The sequence below is a fragment of the Psammomys obesus genome, unplaced genomic scaffold (assembly GCF_907164565.1).
Source record: "Psammomys obesus unplaced genomic scaffold, mPsaObe1.curated_primary_1811, whole genome shotgun sequence".
In the NCBI taxonomy this organism is placed as follows: Eukaryota; Metazoa; Chordata; class Mammalia; order Rodentia; family Muridae; genus Psammomys; species Psammomys obesus.
In genome coordinates, this window is record NW_026585698.1 from 268,802 (window position 1) to 288,327 (window position 19,526).

Genomic DNA, 19,526 nt, shown 5'->3' on the forward strand with positions numbered 1-19,526 from the left:
AATGCATGGGTGACAGGCCCCCACGCGGCTGTCATTAGTGTGTACTGATCGGTCCAACACATGTTGTTGCTAATGAACATATCGATTCTACATTCTCTGGTTGGCTCACTAAATGGCAAGCATCACATCTGATAGATTAAATACTCACGCGATTGCCTGCCTGACACCTCCATCACTCCACCTGCCAGGCCCTAATGAATTTTACAGTCGCACATGACACGAGAAATTAAGGTCAAAGTTCATGCTGGGGAGTGTGTGTCACCCCCGATCTGAGCTTAGCAGAGGGTTTGTAGCCTCAGCCCCTTTGCTCTCCCAGGGCTTTTAACCCAGGGATGCATCTTGTGCCTGTTAGGGACCAAGACGCAGTCCTATCCCAGACTCATGACCTTTCGGCTTCCCCACTCTATTCCGCATTCCCAGAAAGCTGTCAAAGTAGCCTGAAAGGTTTGAAAAGCCCACTATTTTAAACCGGGCTTCAAAGATAGAGAGTCAGTGGTGTTCTCATTTTGTAGATGCTGGGAGAAGGCAACTGGGGCTTATAGAGCAAAATGTCCCTGATCATTCAACCAGTCCAAGACCCCAATCTTCTAATTCTAGTTTGTAAGGACTTACTGCACACAGTTGGAGACCACAGTGGACTTCTGTCCAGTGTGAGTTCTCCGCTGGTGGGAAGATGTCTGCTGGCATGCAGAAGTTGGTAGATAGGTAAACAGAGATCCACTGTATAACAGAGATCTGTCATACAAGGTGAAAGTTATCTCATGGCCCCATGAGAGGTAGGTGTATGTGTGTGTATGTGTTTGTATGTACATGTTTATGCACACGTACATGTATATGGGGGCAGGACCCTCAACCTCAGCTGTCAGTCCTGCGTGGGGGTGGGAGGGCAGGCTTGCCACCTTGGTTTTTGAGACAGTCTCCCACTGGGCTGGAACTTAAATAGGCTGGGCTGGCTGGTCAGTGAGTCTCAGGGATCTGTCAATCTCTGTTTCCCAATGCCCTCCACCCCAACCCCAGGCTAGGTTTATGACTATGGGCCACTATACCAGGCTTTCCCTACCCCATCCACCGTTCTGGGAATTGAACTTCAGGTCCCTGTACTCTCAAAGGAAGCATAATTGAGCCACATTTCCCGGCCTATCTTTAGGTTTTTCCAGTTCCACAGGGAGAGGTCCAGTCTCATCAAAGAGTCTGAGATGTTCATTAAGGGAAGGCTATCCATAGCCTAGAGACATAAGCTCAGGCCGTCATCCACTGCTGCGATCTGGCCAGCTCCCTTCTCTATATAACAAGGAGGTGCACTTTGGCCTCACTAAGCTGTCATAGGTAGGGATATGATGAGATGATGCTCACAGAAGGCATCGTGTGACACAGGCAACGTCAAGCGTGTGCCTGTCACTAGGCAAGCTCTTCCCTGTACCCGGCGCTATGCTGAGCTCTCTGCTTGCATTACCCATCGCACTCTCACAAGTCTAGAGGAAAGCATCATCTCTGCTGCTCCCCAGGAGAGGAAACTGGAGTGCTCAGAGGCTATTTGACAGACACTAGGCATCCAAGCCATCTTTCTTATTGAATTAATAGCAATCATATCTTTTTTTTTTCTTTTTAAGGAGGTACAATACTAGTGGGAAGGACAATGTTTCCAGCCTTCTTTGCAGATAAATACTGCCACCTGACCCAGTTTGGGCCAATAAAATGGAAAAAAAAAAGTGTTCAAGCTATTTCTAAAAACTCTGAATAGGAAGGGGAGGTGGGGGCTGGAAAGATGGCTCAGCAGCTAAGAGCCATTGCTGCTTTTGTAGAGGCCCAGAGTCCCAGCACTAATGCTTGGTTGCACACAACTTCCAGAAACTACAGCTCCAGAGGGTCTGACGCCTCCTCTAGCTTCTGCAGGTGCCAACCCACATACAGGTGCACATGCAGATAAATAAGAGTTTTAAATCTAAAAATTTGGGGGAAGGGAAGAGACTTTCTTCACTTCTTCCTTCCTACATGGATGAGGAAGAACACTTGAAGGAGCCGCCCAAGGTCCCTCACCACTGTACTTCTTTTATATGGGAGACGAACATACTTCAGTCTGTATAAGCAATTGTTGGGGATGTCTGCTGCTGGCAGCTATACTGGTCATTGCTGGGATAAAGCAAATGCCATTTAAAGCCACAGCTCAGAAGTAGCAGGACGAGAATAAAGCTGGTGGCCAAAGGCTGGATGAAAGCCTGTTATCACCACCATCATCGGATGGCAGAGGGGGTGCTGCACCCGGGTCAGCCTCCAGTAGTTGCTCATGAAGTCAGTTTAGCGTACGTGTGCCCAGCTGGTGGCCCACAGGCTGCACATGGCCTGGGATATCTATGAATGTGCCCCGACACAAAGCCACAAACTTTTTAAAACATGACGAGACTGTGTGTGTGTGTGTGTGTGTGTGTGTGCATGTGTGTGTGTGATTTTTCCCTCTGTGGTTTGATTGCATGTGTCTCAGACATGAATTTTACAGATGAAAATTTCATATCACAAACTCATCCAACATAAGTACATGCATGTTTCTGCAACTCATGGGCTACAGATTGGATACTACTATATTAAATGTGTGCTCCCACTCCATTCTCCCTCACCCAGTGATGCCCAGAGAAGCAAAAAGGAATCTAGAATCTAGTTTAGAAACTAGGGTCACAGTACATTAAAAGAAATACCTATGTGCAGTAGCATAAAATAGAAAATACTGGGGGCATTAGGACATACAGGCATGTCCTTGGGTCATGAAGCTAGATGGCCCCATGTGGCACATGCTTTTAAGATCAACCACCGGGAGGCAGAGTCAGGAAGCTTGTAAAATTCAAGCCATCCTGGTCTACGTAGTAACTCCCAGGCCAGCCAGGACTATATAGTGAGATCCTGTCTCAAACACAAAGCAAAACAAAACAAAAAACACTAAAATAAAGTTGAAAAAATACTAGGTATGTCAGCACCTAAAGGACTTGGGAGCCACCCTAGAGATAAGCTCAAAGGAAGCATGGCTCCCACACCACCTACAGGTGCACAGCTGGCTCATTCTACTCAGCCCACAGACCCAGCTCTGCTTCTCCCAAACATGCCCATGTACTCCTGAGTCTACCCCAAGCCATTCTTCCAGCTGCTGTCTAGACAGATTCAATTGAGTCCCTGGTGTCTCTACTTGCCCAGCACTCTAGTCAACTCAGCTAGGACTCGGAACCTGCCCAGCACCTAGCCCAGGAGGCCCTGGCTCAGGCTTTTGGTTTGCAGTCTTTATGAACTCGTTCCAGTCCTGGCCACTTTTATAGCAACCCTCTGTCCCTTTGCCCAGGGGGTCCATTTTCTTTGCTCCCGTGTTCTTAGTGCAATTGCCTGAGCAGGAACGATCAGTGGCCAGCGTATAGAAGGGTTATTTCTGAGTTGAAGCTCTAGGTGCAAGAGGGGACTTGTCTGGGGACAGGTGATCACATGTCAGCATGTGAGGCTTGGAGATCATCCAGCCCAGGCCTTTCATTTTCCAGAAGAGGATACCAAGGTCCCTGGTGAGGGAACTGCTCAAGCTCACCGTGGGTTGCCCTACTTTTGCAGAACTCAGGCAACTACAACAGCCCTGACAAGGAGAGGAGTGGGGCAGAGGGCTTGGGGTCACACAGATGGAGTTACAGTCTTGGCTTGGCTTTTCTGGAGCTCATTGCCTTGCTCGGGTCCCAGCATCCCTGGATCTGTGTCTTCTGTGTTACAGAAGGGATGATGTGCTCAACAGTCACTGAGCTCCTGGGATCCAGTTACCAATCCTGAGATGCTACTGAGTATCCTTTGGCTTTGACATCTGGGCAGAGACCAGTGGCCACCAGCATCTCCTCATACTGAGGCTGGCCAGTTCTGGGACACCTGTGACAGAAGCTGTGCAGCTCTGTAGAGCTTGACAGCAATGGGTCAGTTTGGTAAAAATCAATTCACTGAAAGGCTTATTCTCCGAAAACCATAAGATCTTATGCCAGCCAGATCGGTGTACTTGAGCAGAGGTGGGGGAATCCTGGCTTAATACCATAACTCAGCCCGGGATCCTGAAATCCCCCTGAAAACCCCTTCTCACATCTTTCTTTCCTGCAAACCCATCCCACCCCATCCAGAACTCTCTGGAGTACCTATCCTACCTTGCACTCCATCCTATTTTGGCTTTAGGATTGATATTTAGATTAAGAAGATAAACACAGGCAGAAGCACTGAGGCCTGACAGCCAGAGGAACCCTAACCTGTCAATCACTGTCAGAAGCTCAGCCTTCTCAGCTCAGCTCCCCTCACCACATGTTCTAACAGGACATGAACCAAGAACCCACCAAAGGGACTCCTAAAGGACAGCCTTAGGCAGCCTCTAAAGGGAAGGACCAGTGTGTCTACAAAGGCTTCTGGGCCAGCTTGGAAGCAGGGCCAGTGACCTGCTATTTCCTATTTTTCTCCTTCCCTCCTCCTTTCCTCTCCTCTCCCCCTCCCCAGGCTGTAGATAAAGAATTCAATTTTCTTTTAAACGGTGGGGAAATTGGAAGAGATTTTGTTCTGTTTAAGCACAGCTGGAGTCTCTAGGGCTTCCAGAACAAGGAGGTCAATTAAGATGCCAGTGGTAAGGGGTGGCAGTGGGGGTGGGGTGGGGGTAGGGAATCAGAATGGGCCTGTGGGAAGGCCCACTGAGGAGTGGGGGGGGGGGCTTACAAGCTAACATAGCAGGACTGTCTTCCCAAGGTTGACCCCCCCTGTCTTTTGGGGGATTTTGTAAACTATCCAGATGGGGCCTACCCATTGGGTTGAGTAAGCAGTCTCCCTGACTAATAATTCATGTTGTGATGTCTGCTGGCAGCTTTATGCTATGGTAGAATCAAGTCGAACCAGTGTTATCAGAAACAGGGAGCTGAGCTGTTTTAGAAAGCCTGGGACAGCTGATGGACACCTTAGACAGACACTGGCATACCTCTAGTATCACTTGTTCATTGTAGGCCCTGGACTGTGACCCTGAGGAGACCCCCTCATACTATTAAGGTAGGAACTCTGTCACGACACAAAGGATGAGTCCAGAACCCAGGGGCTCAGCAGCCTGCCCTAGAGGAGTACTGGAAGAAGAAAGGCAATTTTCTGCGCTGTCTGTGGGCCCCATGGAAAGCTTTCTCTCTATGTGAGCCTTTTGAAGGTACCTGTTCAGTTGAGGGAGGGGGGCACCAAGGTGGGTATGATTGACTCACCTGGAGAGAATGGTGAAGCCCAGATCCCAGATAAGCTGGGAGAGGGGATTATGTGGAGAGAAAGACGTCCCCTCTCCCCATTCAGGGTGCAGAAAGGTCACCCTCCACCCTCTTTTCTCATCATGCTCTCCAGTAACTGGTAGCCCATCTTGTACTCTGTCTCCCTCCACCTCTATGCCCTAGCGTTGGTTCCTGGCCTTTACCCTGCCTCTTTGAAGCCCTGTCTGACCTGGGAGGAAGCATCAGAAGATGTCCAGGTGAACTTTTTGGGCTGAACAAAAACCCAAGTCCTTGACAGGGGCAAGACTGGCCTAGGGTTACACAGAAATTATCTGACATCCAGCACAGAAAAGGATTCAAGTTAAAAAAAAAAAAAAGAAAGAAAAGAAAAAAAAATCCATTGACTTACTGAGTAACTTAGGATACACTATTTACCTTCTTTGTGCCTTGGTTTTCCCATGACGCCTTTGGTAACCCTTTCTCCTGCCACACACCTCCAGCAAGTTACCCTAGATCCCCCACCCACTCACATAGAACTCAAACCTACTGTGTGATGCAGAGCCAGGTGACGATACCTGTCAAGGAGCAGGTGAGGACCTGGGAGAGGGAGACGGAGCATGAAAGGAGAGATGGGTGTGTGCTGGTTACCAGGAAGAGAGGGCTTCTTGCTGGAGGTGGGCACAGTGGGCTGGCTCTTTCAGTCAATAGGATCAACAAAGTGAGGGAAGGCTGAGGATATGAGAGAGGATGAAGAGTCTAGGATGCAGGAGAGAGTAGGTGTGAGGGGTACAGCCAAGGCCTGGTTGCAGAGGCATTGATGTTCAGAGTGCTTAAACTCAGCTGCCAGTGAGTGTCTAAGGCAGTGGTTCTCAGCCTTTCTAATGCTGCAACATTTTGATACAACATCTTCTGTTGTGCTGACCCCCAACCACATAATTATTTTCATTGCTACTTCATAACAGTAATTTTGTTATTGTTAAGAATCATAATGTAATGAAATCGAAGTCTTGGTGTTTTCTGATGGTTGTAGGTGACATGACGCCTGGGAAAGGATCATTTGACACCCTCCAGAAGGTTGAGAACCACTGGTCTAGAGCCGACTGGGATGTTCTGCTTCTCCAGGAGGGCTCATATGGAGGTGAACACTCCAGGTCCTGCTAGTGGGTCACCAGCCCTGGAGGATTTCTTTAACTCTGGCCACAGAATCCGCAAGTGTGATGATATGGCCGTAGCCCAGTTTGGGTAGATTACTAATGTGGCAATCAGTGCAGAAAAAAGCTTTGTGTGAACAGAGGGAGTAGCCTGTGGGCAGAGCAGGCACGAAGTGAGTGGTGGCTGACGACTGGCCACTCCTGCTGGCAAATGCAGGAGTGGTGAAAGCTGTGGAGGGCCCCTGAGTTTCTTTAAGTGAGGAATTAGACAACTCTTATAGCCAGAGCAAGCTCCATGGTGAGCAGGGCCTGTGCAGCAGGAGCTGAGGGGCCCTGCTTAAACAGCAGGAAGAATTTTAAGTTAAGGCAGTGCAGCAACCTTTGCTGCTCCTGGGCAACAGCACAGGCCCCACCCTACAGCACCAGGAATCTTACTCTATCTCACTGGCTTTGCTTTCCTCTGTTTGGCCCCTTGAAACTGGGCTCCTGAGTGTTGGGCTCCTGTAGCTGACATAAGCATAGTAGTTGGCCAAGGGAGGAAATCTGGAGCCCAGGGAAGTCAGTGGAAGGTGGGACAAGGAGAGATCCAGAGACCCAAAGTGTGGGAGCCAGTGCTTTCAAGAGGATGTCAGATCCCCTGGAGCTGGAGCTATAGACTATTGTGAGCCATGGTCCTCTGGAATTGAACCCAGGTGCTCTGAAAAACAGCCAGTGTTCTTAACCACTGAGCCATCTCTCCAGCCCTGTCCTGTCTCCTAACTGTGACATGAGTATTAGTTCGTTACCTCCACAGCACATTCTGGAGTCTGGGGGACCGGACCTGCATGGAGTCAGGCTCAGCCATCAGCAAAGCTAGGACAGGAACTTAGGTCTCTGGTTTCAGAGCCTTGTTCTTAGCCAGCATCTTACTACTGAAGTTCCAGAATGGCCCCACTGAGGCTATGGAGTGATGTGCCCTCTTCCTGGGGATAGGGGGACAGTAAGGACCTGAGATGAGTTTTAGGGAGCACTCCATGAGGTACAGGCAAGGGACATCCTTCTCAGATCTCTTGCCTAGGCTCTAAGTTCAATTTCTTGGGTTTAAGAGCAGGGGTGGGGTGGAGCAGGGAGCTCCTGAACCTGCAGGCTGGGGGTCTGGCAGCCACAGAGTTGGAAGCCAGGCTTTGCAGCTGATAGGAGTAGCCCACTGTATTAAAAGTCTGCCTTCAGAGCTTGACTGTACAGGATGGAATCTGGTTTCCACCAAGGCTAGCCTGGGGCAGTGACATCACTTCCTCCTTTCTCTTGTGTACCAGTAGTGTCTGATAATTGTGGGGAGGAGGCAGAGAAGAGGACAGAGATCATAGAGGCTGTGCTAACTGGCAGGGTGGAAAAGCCAGCTTGATGGGGAAAAATCTGGTTAGTTCTAGCCTTAGGAAGTCTAGGTCACAGGCTTCCTAACAGAGCTTCCAGAGAGAGGCTGGATAGAGAGAAGCATGTATGTGGGAGTGAGACCAGCCGGCCAGGGTGCTGTCCCTGCCTCTGGGGCTGAGTGAAATCCTCCTTGCATGTCAATGGGGCCCAGAGGCTCAGTGACTACCTAGATCCTGCATTGCTAGGGCAAGACCAGGACTCCAAAGGAGGTACCTGGTGGAGGCCTGTATTGCAGGAGTCTCTGCTAAGAACACTGGTCTGGCCAGGGTCTCTCCTGAATGAACTGAGGCTCCACAGGAACCACTTCATTCATCCTTACAACCACACTCCCCAGCGGACAGAAAGCCTCCCTAAGATCAGACGAGGAAACTGAGGTCTCATGGCTTGTGACTACCAAGCCTACCATGGTAGACCTAGGCTAGCCCTCAGTTCTCAGGGAGGCAGATAGGCCAACCATAATTAATATAAGGCCCTATATGTATATCCTGTACCATTCACACCCACGTCACCACCGTGGGGACACTGGCAGTCAAGGTGGCAACTCTTTCTCACTGTGTAGGAAAAGGAGCCGAGTCTAGAGAAAGTGGCCAGCCACAGGGAAACAGAGTTCTAGGTTCTTCTGGGTGCCTTGTGACTCAGAGATCACAGTAGCCTCATCTGAGTGAACTGCCTTTGCCTCCTGGTCTGCTGGGAGGTGGTACCCTAGCCTGGACAGGGCTATAGTGACCTCCCAACCAGGGCTCTCACGTGCCTGCTCGCTGCCTGCTTTCACTTTGTCTCTTTTGTCCCCTGCTGCCTCCAACCCCTGTGGCAGGCAGAGACACTTGCACTGTCCTTCGGGTACATTCCAGGGGTGGCTGGCTTCCCAGATCCCGTTCATCCTCAGCTCCCTCCCCCTCCCTACCGGGGAACACCACACACAGACAGTTGAAAGTCTTGTCTCCCAGCTGCTACAGCTAGGCTGGCTCCTTGCAGGGTCTCCCAAATGCCTCCCACAGAGAACAGGCAAGGGCATAGAAGTAGTTTGATATACTATACTATCTGATCATCAGTCCAATGGGCACATTGGAGTAAATGTCACTTTGCGATGAAGAGAGACACTTGAGGGCTCTGGCCCCCATGAAGCAGCCCCCTACCCCCCAACCCCCTGCACACCACTCCCTAGTCCAGCAACAGGCTCTTTGCACATGCTGTTCTCGCTCTCTCCTCTTCCCTGCTCATCTGTTAATGTCTACTTCAGGGCCATTTCCTCAGGCTGTGTCTAGCATGTAGCAAGCAGTCAACAAAGAGCTATTGAATCAAGGAATGATTACATTCACCCCCACCCTCTCATATCATCCTGTGGCACCCCCAAACCCTACCAGGCCTTCCTGACACCCTGCCATACCCTGTCCCAGAAGTCTTCTGATATAGGCAGTACTGGGCTACCCTGAGATCCCTGTTTCCCTGGGCACAGTCGCATGCCTCTTTGATGGTCTCCACTCTGGCCCCAGGGGTAGAAATTCTGATGGTGACACAGGGTTTTGAGGGTCCACCTGGGGGTGACCTTGCAGCCTGTTCTCTGGGGCCTACAGAGTTCCCCCTGGCTCCGCTCTGACCTCAGCTCTGAAGCTGCTGTAAGGATTCAGTGGTCCAGCACAGTCCCTCTGTGCTTATCTTTTGCTCAAGATGTGAGGCTGCCTAGTAGCTCTGGGACTCTGAGCAAGTCACTTACTCCACACCCAGCCTTAGTTTCCTCATTGGGAAATGACAATGATAGAAGATACTTAACAGGTAGGAAATGATGGCCACATTATTTGTAGGTTACAGTGGGGCCTCAGTAGGATTATTGCTGCTGTGGCAGTTAGAGTCCAGGGACATAGGTCTTGGTCCTCAAGAGCCATCCCAGTTGTTCATCACTCCCTGTCCCCAGCAAAAGTGCCCTGGGCACTAGATCTGGCAGCAGCCTCAGCCACTCAACCCACCTGTTTTGATTCACAGCAGATGCACTGAGCAGGGAAGTGTCCCCGGAAGATGACCCAAGCAAGAAACCAGAACTGGGCTCAAGGTCATATTTTGACCTCCAGGTCCTTAGTCTCTTTCTCCAGAGTGAAGAGAAACCGATTCTATAAACCTGACTACAAAAACCCAGCCAACAAAGAAATGAGAGGTCAGGCTCTTCCTGCCCAGCAAGGGTGTGCAGACTGGTCGTAACAAGCAGTTTTCCCTGGCCACCATCACATCATTGCTTCACCATCACTTCTAGCCCAGGGAACCAGCTGCAGAAACGGAGCTCTGACAGAGTGGGGGCTGGGCAAGCCCCTTGAGCAGGCTCCACTAAGCCTGTGGTGCAAATTAAAACATCTTCCTTTTTCTTTGCACTTTTTTTCCTGACACAACTGCCCATGAAACATTTTAATAACACTGGAAAAGGTCAGGGAGAAGGAATTTCATAGTCTCCGAGCAGGCAGCTGTACTGTGGCCCCTTCTGAGGCAGACAAGGCAAGGGGGGACTGAGATCTAAAGGTAGACTGGCCAACATGGCCAGATGGCTAGAAGATAAGGGTGGGGCGGAAATGTGAGGGTTGGAGTTGGGAGGTCAAAGAGGGAGTAATGTGGGGTGCGGTCAGTGAACCCGCTACCTGCCAGGAGCGAGGCAGCACCGTAAGGTGACAGAGAGATGCCGGTGGGAGTCGCCCATGCCTGCATTTGCATCCTCTGTCTCCAACCATGGGTGTTTTGCCCATTTTGCAGATGAAGGCAGAGGACATGAATGCAGGTTTGGAGGAACAGGGACAGAACAGCCTTTAGCAAAAATAGGAGACTGAGATCCACAGTGTATCACCAGGTCAACAGCTTCGTGGTGGAGCCCTTGGGTGGGAGTGGGGCTGAGAGGGATGTGGGGAAGCAAGAAGGCATTGGCTGGCCAGTTCTGGCAGCCGTGTGTACGGACCCTCAGCAGCTCTGAGAAGGCAGGGAGAAGCGTGAGTAGGACTAGAGATGGGACTAGGTAGGTCTTCGGCAGGCTCAGGCCTACTAATGCTCTGGATATGTCCAGTTTGAAGGGCTTAACTCCCGTTCATCAGAGACTGACATACTGTTGGGCTTATACCTCAAGTTCAGCCCTGCTCTACAGGTGTTCCAAACAATCCTGCTGCCTACAGCAGTGGCTCTCAGCCTGTGGGTGTTGATCCCTTTGGAGGTCAAACGACCCTTTCACAGGGGTCCTATATCAGATATCCTGAATGTCAGATATTTACATTACAATTTGTAACAGTAGCAAAATTATAGTTATGAAGTAGTAACAAAGTAATTTTTTAGTTGGGAGTCACCACAACATGAGGAACTATATTAGAGGGCCACAGTATCAGAAAGGTTGAAAAAATGCTCATTTACAGGAACATCAGATGCAAACAGAATTCTGCTCCCAGCAAGGATTACATGAATGAGTGCCCCAATAACACTAGGCCTGGACCACATACTAGAATTCTTTGTCACATGGTTTTTGACCTATGGACATGGTCGCTATCCCCTGCCTGGTTCCTTTATCACAGACTCCTTGGCACCCTTCCCCTAGACTTTGCGTGGTGTGTGAGACACACACTCCCTTTGAGTCCAGGAGGCTGGAGCCTTTCATACATCTTATTGGGTTGGGCCTAGAAGGCTAGAGGAAGGTCCAGGAGCCCAAGGTAATGGGTAATATATTGCTGATGTACTGTGGTGAAAGCTGGAGGAGACCTGGGCTGGGAAGCAGTGGATTCAGAGAACAGCCACAGCAGACTCATGGTTTCCATATGATGGCCTGACTAGCTAAACATCTGTTTGAAATATTATTAACTGTCAGATGGGAAGGCCCAGGGGGCTTAGTGTTGCTCCAGACCATCTGTCTGCAGAGTAAACACACTTGATGGTGGGGGCCTGCTATGGCAGGCAACGTCAGCTTGGAGCAAGAAGTGGCAGCAAGGCCTCTGTAGGCCTCTCCTGCACAGGAATGGGCATGTGGTAACTTAACATTTATTAAAAGACTATGATGGGTCAGACCCTGGGCTTCTATAGCAGCATCTACTATATAGATGGGGTCGGCGGCCAATTCGAATTTATAATAGATGCCTCCTTTGCATTGTCAGCCCATATAATCTGAACAGAACCAACTCATAAGTCCTAGCTCCACTAGGAAGTGTGACCCACAGCTGGCATGTCAGAATGATGACAGTTGGTGCCAAGACTAATGTCCTGAGATCAGTTCTGGGACACTGGTTGAAGCTACTGAAGAAATTATTTCCCCCCACTAGCATTGATAAGAAATCTGGAGATGTTGTGTCCTTCTCAGACACTGCAAAAAAAAAAAAAAAAAAAAAAAAGCTAATCTGAATGCTAATAATAGATTATTATTTATGTAAACACCTGGATACAGCCATGTCTGAACTCACTTCTACTGTCAAGTTACATGAGCTAATACTTTCTTGCTTAAACCGTGTAAGAGTTTCTGTCTCTTGCAGTTGAGGACCTTGACTGGCATATACCCTCTAGCTGCAGGTGGGATGGCTGCTTGTCAAAGGGCAAGGGCAACAGAGGCTTCCTGGGCAGCTTCAAGGAGCCTGGTCTACTCAGAAAGAGAGGGACATTCTCCTCATAGATGGCCAACACCCATCCCACTGATTAGATGGCGTTTCTAGGACTACATGGGATGCATTTCAGAGAAAAGAAAGAAAACTGAAGTCTCCTTCCCCATATTATCTCTACACAGGCTTGTCCATTTTCCCTGTTTCAAGGAGAGTCTGGACAACGTCATTCACCAACCAGCAGCCTCCGGGCACTTAGGCCACCTGAAACACAGATGCTCAGTTCCTGGGACTATCCAAGAGCTTATGGCTCCTGTGAACATGGAGACTTACCAAGACTGTCAGCACAGAGGTCCCCACGGTGATGTTCTCATACAGGCTGACATTGTAGAGTGGCTGGCTGAAGATGGGCCGGTTGTCATTTTCATTGATGAGGGTTATCTTCACCTTGGCATAGCCCACGTGGTCGGGCACACTCTCATTGGCAAAGAGCTAAGGGAGCAGAGGAGGGCCACATGAACTCTGATGTGTATCTGGAGCCTTTGCTTCAGTAAGACCTCTCTGTGCTTTGGTTGGTTCTAACCCTGAGCATCTGCTAAAGAAGGCCCATGACAACTATCTCCTATGAATCCCTTCTCAGAGCCTTCCTCAGGAACAGAGGGGTGCTGGAGGCTGGGGTGGCCAGAAAGGGTCACAGGGATACCAGAGGGGGATCTGGTAAATTCTCCCCTGTTCCTAGGCATATCCTTGCCCTCCTTGAGGATTTAGTCCCACCATTGCTGTTGCTTCTGTGAGACAGATCACTAGGGAGATGAGAAGAACTGGGAGGTAGGACTTAAGGAGATGCTATTCTACCCTCCCCAGACTCCTTTTCAAATTCCCCAGGTGGTCCAAGGAGATGGTGAAGGGAACTTACATCAAAGTCGTAGCGGTCCACAGTCTCATAGTCCAGGGGAATTGCCACTCGGATGCGGATGTCTGCTTTTCCTTGGACGGAAGTTGGGGAGATGATGAAATGGTGGGAGTTGTTTCCCACCAGGTACACCTCAAACATGCTGTTCAGACCCTGGGTGGAAGTGAAGAAGACAGTTGGAAAAGATGCAGAAGGTCTCAGGTTAGAGCCTAGTTGGAGGAGTAGAGGGTGCTGGAGGGTTGAGGCAGCAACATTGCTTTGTAGTGCAGTGGAGGAGGTATGGGCTGGGAGGGTCTTTCAGCCCTCCCCCTGGCTAATGATTGCCAGCTCAGCTGCCACCTCTAAGGCCAAAGGAGTCTCCTTTGTCTCTTTCTGTCATCCTGTCACATACTAAGTGCCCTTCTCCACATCTAGCTCCTTTCTCACCTCCTGGAACTTTATCAACTGAAAGATGCCAAAGGGGAGAGGAATCTGCCAGCATTAAAACCCAAGGGGAGTACCAGAGAGATGGCTCAGTGCTTAGAGGGTAAATGAGTTTGCTACCAAGCCCAAAAACATGAGTTTGATCCCCAAGGCCCACAGAGTAGGAGAGAACTAACTCCTGAAAGTTGTTCTCTGACCTCCACATGCGTGTTGTGGTATGTGCAGATTTTCATCACAGACTAAATACATAAAATGTAAAATTAACGGAAAAAATATATATACAGAGGGAGATGAAGGGAAAGGGAAAAAGTGAAAAGTGGTGAAAGAAAAAAAAATGAGGTGGCTACAGCTGCCTGGGACCCAAAGACGACAGGAAAAATATGTCAGGGAGACTGCTGGGCTGCTATGCATGGCGTGGAGATAACCCAGGAATCTGAGTGACAAAACCACTGCTGTGTGCCATGCACTCCAGAGACTCACACTGGGGCTGCATCAGCAGCTCTAGCCCATTGCTTTGGGGTTCGGTGTGCAGTCTTTTATTGTATCTCAGTGTTTTACCCTGGTCACTTTTTTCCCTTAGGGCCTCATGCATACTAAGCAAGAAGGTTCAGGGGGGTGACAGGGCTCAGAATCACATGCTCTCACTCAGCTCAGGGGGTGGAGCCAAGGCTGAAAGCGGAGGTGGAGTCTGCTGTCTGAGTTTGGTCTTTCCTGCTTCATGGGGAATTCCTCTCCAAGGGGTGTGTACCCTATCAGGAATGTCTGTCTGGCCCTGGCTACAGCTGTCCAGTGGTCACCAGCCTGAGTCTCTGGCTCCTATGTAACCCATCCATCTAATGCTCCACCCGAGCGGACGGACCCTTGTGGCTGAACACAGGGCAACAGAGTAATCATGGAGCTGGGATTTGGGAGAGCTCCCCTCTGCAAGCTCTTCATTGTGAGAAGGGAACCACTAGGCATCTCTGGCCCCGGAAGCTTTTTAATGCAGAACTGACCTGGTCCCTCGCACCAGGACAGGAATTCTGAGGAAGTGCAGAAGCCAGAGGCTGGTCCTGAGCCTCTTAGAGCCCAGTAGGTGGGCATCTCACTGGACTGGCAAGGTAAGGCACTGTGTACATCTGTTCTCAGAGCCAGGGGCAACTGTGACTGTCCTTGGAATAGGGACTGTGAACAGGATATGGGGGCAAGTGATGTCAGCTCTTTTCAGCCTATTCTGGGGTCAAGGCAGGTTGTGGGGAGCACCCCAGGGCCCCTACCCCAGAACAGCTTCTTGGAGACTACTGTATGGACAGTGTTACCCTGGGCCTCCTCAGTTACAGAATTTTAGGGTCTCTCTGGCAGGATCCATTCCACCAGCTGGAAGAGACCAATTAAATGCCTGAAAGGACACTAATAGCCAAAGGCAATGGAGTGTGACAGTTTTAAATAGGTGACACTAATGCCCCTCTCCCCTGAACTCTGGCCTCTTGACCACATTACTCACAGGCCTGAGAGGGTGAGGGGTGTCTGGACTGTGACTGCTAGGGCAGAAGAAGTTCTCTGTGATGCTCCCAACTCCACCCTAGCCCCCAGCCCTCCCTTCTCTTGCCAAGCCTCACTTACCAAGTTCTGTCAGGAGAAACGGTCAGTCAAAAAGGTGGAGACAAGGAGGAGCCAGAGGGAGAGCCACACAGGTGGGAAAGAAGAAAACAGAGAGAGAAGGCAGTGAATTGCTGGTCAGGGTAAAGGAGAGGGGCTGAAAGGGATCCCAGGATCTAGCCCATAGCCCACAGGGACAGAACTCTGAGGCCTCAGAGTCCACAGCTGAGGTAGTACTGGAAGAAAAATTAAAGAGAGTGGAGCACGGGCATGGGACAATGTAGGGAAAGTAAGGTCACAGAAGGGCATGCATGCTCTTCTCTATGCTGTCCTCCAGCCCAGATGACATTAGAGTAAGCTGTGGAGTGAGGGGCCATGTCCCCACAGTCTGCTTCTAGAAGCCTGGATAGAAACCCTGCAGAAATCAGCCTCCCCTCCCACTGCCATCTTTTTATTTCCTAACATGCAAAAAACAAAGAACAAGAAGGAGGAGGAGGAAGACGAGAAGGAGGAGAGGAGAGCCAGAAAATTGGAAAATGTTCCAATTTTTTCATGTCTCTTTCCAGAGATGGCCCCTCTGTTCTCAGGTCCTCGCCCACAGGGGCCCACGCTGACAGGGAGATCTCTTTGTGTACAGACACCTATACCTCCCAAATTGACACGAACAGAAGCACACTCTTCCTCCTCTTGCAGCTCCTCCTTGGCATTGGTTTCCTAGCCATACTCAGGTGCTGCTGCTGATCAGATGGCAGCAGACAGCTTTAAGTTCCTGCTGCTCAGCGTGCCTCTCAGCGCGGAGGAAGTGAAGATTTGCCCTGCCCTTCCTCCTGTATGTTTCTGTGTTGTTCTGTTTGCTAGTGTAGGAGTGTGTGTCCAGAGGTCAGCCACAGACATCTTTGCTCAATTGTTCTCCATCATTATCTTTGAGACAGGGCTATTCACTGAATCTGAGACTTATCAACTGGACTGGGCTGGCTGGCTTTAGGAATCTACCCCTCTTCCTCCCTCTCCTGCCCCCGTGCTGAGGTTACAGGTGCATGCCATCCCCAGGCCTGGCTTTCTGTGCATGCGGATTCTAAAGACTTGAACTCAGCTCCTCATGTTTGTTCCTCAATCACCTTACCAGATGAGATATTGTCTTCCCCCTTTCCCGGCTCTCTTAAAGGCTGCAGAGTGTCCCCATTGCATCAGCCCTATCTGCGCTCACTCTGGAATTCTGGGAGCCTCTGACACATAATAGGTATAAGAAGGCAACAGCCTCAGCAGGCTTCCCTTACATCCTCTTCCCAGGGGCAGCAGGCAGGGCGTGGTGGCAGTGATGACTCCTCAGGAGACATTTCGTTCAGGGAGGTTAAGTGAGCTCCTCAGGGTGGCTGGAAGGTGAGAAGGCAGAGAGCCCGTGCCTAGGTTCCAGGACAGTGTGTCTCGCCCCATGGGGATTCTGCTATAGAGTTTTTCCCACTGTGGTGCTGGGGTGTGGTAAGAAACAGGTTGGCCCTGTGGTCAGCAACATCGTTACCAGGATGACAGGCTTTTTGTTGCTATGACAAAATGCCCAGCAGAAGCAACCTCAGGGAGGCCCACTTTTTATGCCTCACAGTTTCAGAAGCTTTAGTCCATCATAGCAGGGAAGGTTTGGGGAGCAGAGTCACTCCTGTCTTGGGAGCCAAGACGCAGAGAGAAAATGCCCAGGATAGCTGTTGCTGTTCTTTGTCCCGCCCACAACCTCATAGAGGGGTCTCTTGTATCCCAGGCTGTGCTTCAACTTGCTATGTAGCTGAGGATGACGTTGAATTTCTGATTCTCCTGCTTCTACCTCCTCAATTCTGGGGTTACAGGTATGTGCCACGAGGCTTAGTTTATTCTGTGCTGGGGATTGAACCCAGGGCTTCATCCTAGAGCCTTGCACTCTACCAACTGAGCTGCATCCTCAGTTCCTTTGTGTTCTGTTTTTACTCTGTCTAGGACCCTGGACTATGGGGTTGGTGGAGGCTCTTCCCAGACACAGCCAGGAGTGGCTCTCTCAAAGTATGGCATTGGTACTCCATAGCATCATTATCACCATCTCTTTGGAGCTTGCTAGAAAGGTACATTTGTGGGGCGCTTCCTCCCAGGTTGATTAAACCAGAGACTCTGGAGTGGGTCCCAGCACCCTGTTGTAACAGCTCTCCAGGTATCTCAATGTATGCCAACATGTGACAGTTGCTGGGAACCTTCAAGCAATGCAGGAGCAAGCTTGGGCATTAGAGTGATCTGCAAGATGGGACAGAGGAGCAGAGAAGGTTTCGGGAAGCACACAGTGCTAGGGTATCTAGTTGCTGGGTAGACCATGAAAACTGAAGAGCCTCTTGGAAGGTTGGTGAACTCTGTACAGCGCAGTGTTTGTGTAAACCCTCAGGGCAGCACCGTACCTGCCATCATTTTTTGGAGTATGCATATGTATGTGCAAGTGTGGGCCACGTGTGTGCATGCATGCTTGTGGGGGCAGAGTTCCATCTTAGCTTTCATCCTCAGGTACCATAGGTTCGCCATTTTGGGTTTGTTTGTTTTTATACAATCTCACTAGGATCTAGGCCTTACCAGCGAGATTGGTGAGGTTGGCTGGCTGGGGAACCCCAGGGTGCTGTCTCTATTTTCCTAGCACTTGGATTTTAATCATGTGCTATTAAACTTGGCTTATAGGTGGGAATAGGGGAACAAACCCAAGTTGTTATGTATTTGTGGCAGGCGCTTTACTAATCCAGCCATCTTTCCAGTCCCTTCTCTGGCCTCTCAACAAGACCTCTGTGGGTCTCAGATACTAAGGTCTGTCCACTCCCGCTCTCCTCACCTGGATCCACCCCCAGAGGCTTAGGTCTGATGCCTCAGTTGTCAGGACTCTGTGTGCTACTGTTCTGAACCTTCCCAGAATCAGCTCTGACGAGTCCTCATATGCTCACCCTACCCCTTCCAGAAGGTCAGTTTCTGCCAGGCCCAAGCTGGGAATTCTAATCGGCTGGGATGGGTATATGCGAGAGAATGCAATCTTGTTTGTAGAGTTGGTGTGAAACTCTTTAACTACAGCCTTGGCCTGGGAAAAACTCTTTAACTACAGCCCTGGCCTGGGAGACTTTTGGCTCAACAGCTTCCAACTTTTTGCCCCAACCTGTGTGACACACAGCTGCATGACATTAGTATTTGTCTAGCCCCTCTATAAGGGTCAGAGAGGACAGCTATTCAATATATACAGCCATCAAGGAATGATTTGAATTCTGGTCTGTCCTGACTTTTTCGGGTCTAAGTTTTCAACCTCCACCCTCAGGCGTCCTGCTCTAGGCTGGCACTAGGGGAGCACAACTGTCTCCCTACCCATGCCACAAGTGGCAAAGAGAGGGTGGCTATCCTCCCTCCTTGGCAAGCCGGGCCTCCTCTTCTCATTTCTCTCTCTGGGGCTGCCAACCTGCTGTTGGAGGTGGCAGGAGGCATTTCTACTTGTTAAGGGGTGATTTTGTTAGAAAGGGAGATAAAAAGGACATCAAAAGGGAGCCTGGTGTGTGTGGAAAGGAGCCTGGGGGCTGGAGATTAAATTCTACTCTGCAGTGAAGTGATCAGAAGGTTGATTGGTGGGGCTGTGTCCTTAAGATGAGCTGTAGCGGGCTCCCAAGGCCAGGAAGCCAGAAGCTGCTGGCTGGAGACCTCTCCAAGGCTTGGTTTTATGTATCTTCTTGGGGGGAAGGCTGCACACTGAAATCATTCCTGGCTCCCTGCTGGCTTTCCCCAATTGCTCTTGGTGACTTCTGCCTTCCTGCCCCCTACAGAGGGTAGTTCCTTATCAGCCAGCTGCCAGCAGAGACTGCCTGGCCACTTCTCCTAACCTCACCCCACCTTCAGCTTCTGGAAGGGGAGGGCCACCAGAGGTGGGCAGAATGGGCCCTGCCCTTGCTCTTTGCCGCTAAACCTGTGTGTGGAACTGAGCCTGTGAATCTGTCACAGTGGGCTCCTGGCCAGGTGTTAGCCCCAGTTCTTCATGGGGTGAGGTGTGTTAGGATGCCCTGGGCTCTCTGCAAGTGCTGGCTCTTGAGAGCTCCCACAGGAGAGGACAGGGGGCCTGTGGTGGGTGGGGTGAGGTTGGCCTGACTTCTTTCTTCCTCAGCAAGTCCGTGTGGCCATGAGCTGTGGTCTGTTGAGCATCCTCCATCCTTCCACAGGTAACCTGGTTCCCAGAGTGAGGAAGGTCTCAGTGTATCTCACTACCCATGCCCAGGCCTCATCGAGCCAAAGCACATATGCCCTGCTATGGTGA

General features: G+C 50.4%; 1 protein-coding gene across 1 annotated transcript in view; it reads right to left on the minus strand.

The window, feature by feature from the left end:
* Positions 1-19,526, minus strand: part of Cdh23 (cadherin related 23) — a 349,868-nt gene that overhangs the window by 131,043 nt on the left and 199,299 nt on the right. Inside the window, exons 12-14 of the mRNA XM_055598837.1 lie at positions 15,269-15,274; positions 13,247-13,396; positions 12,664-12,822 (exon numbers count right to left, since the gene is read on the minus strand). Of these exons, the coding sequence (XP_055454812.1) occupies positions 12,664-12,822; positions 13,247-13,396; positions 15,269-15,274 (315 nt within the window). The remainder of the gene's footprint in view (positions 1-12,663; positions 12,823-13,246; positions 13,397-15,268; positions 15,275-19,526) is intronic.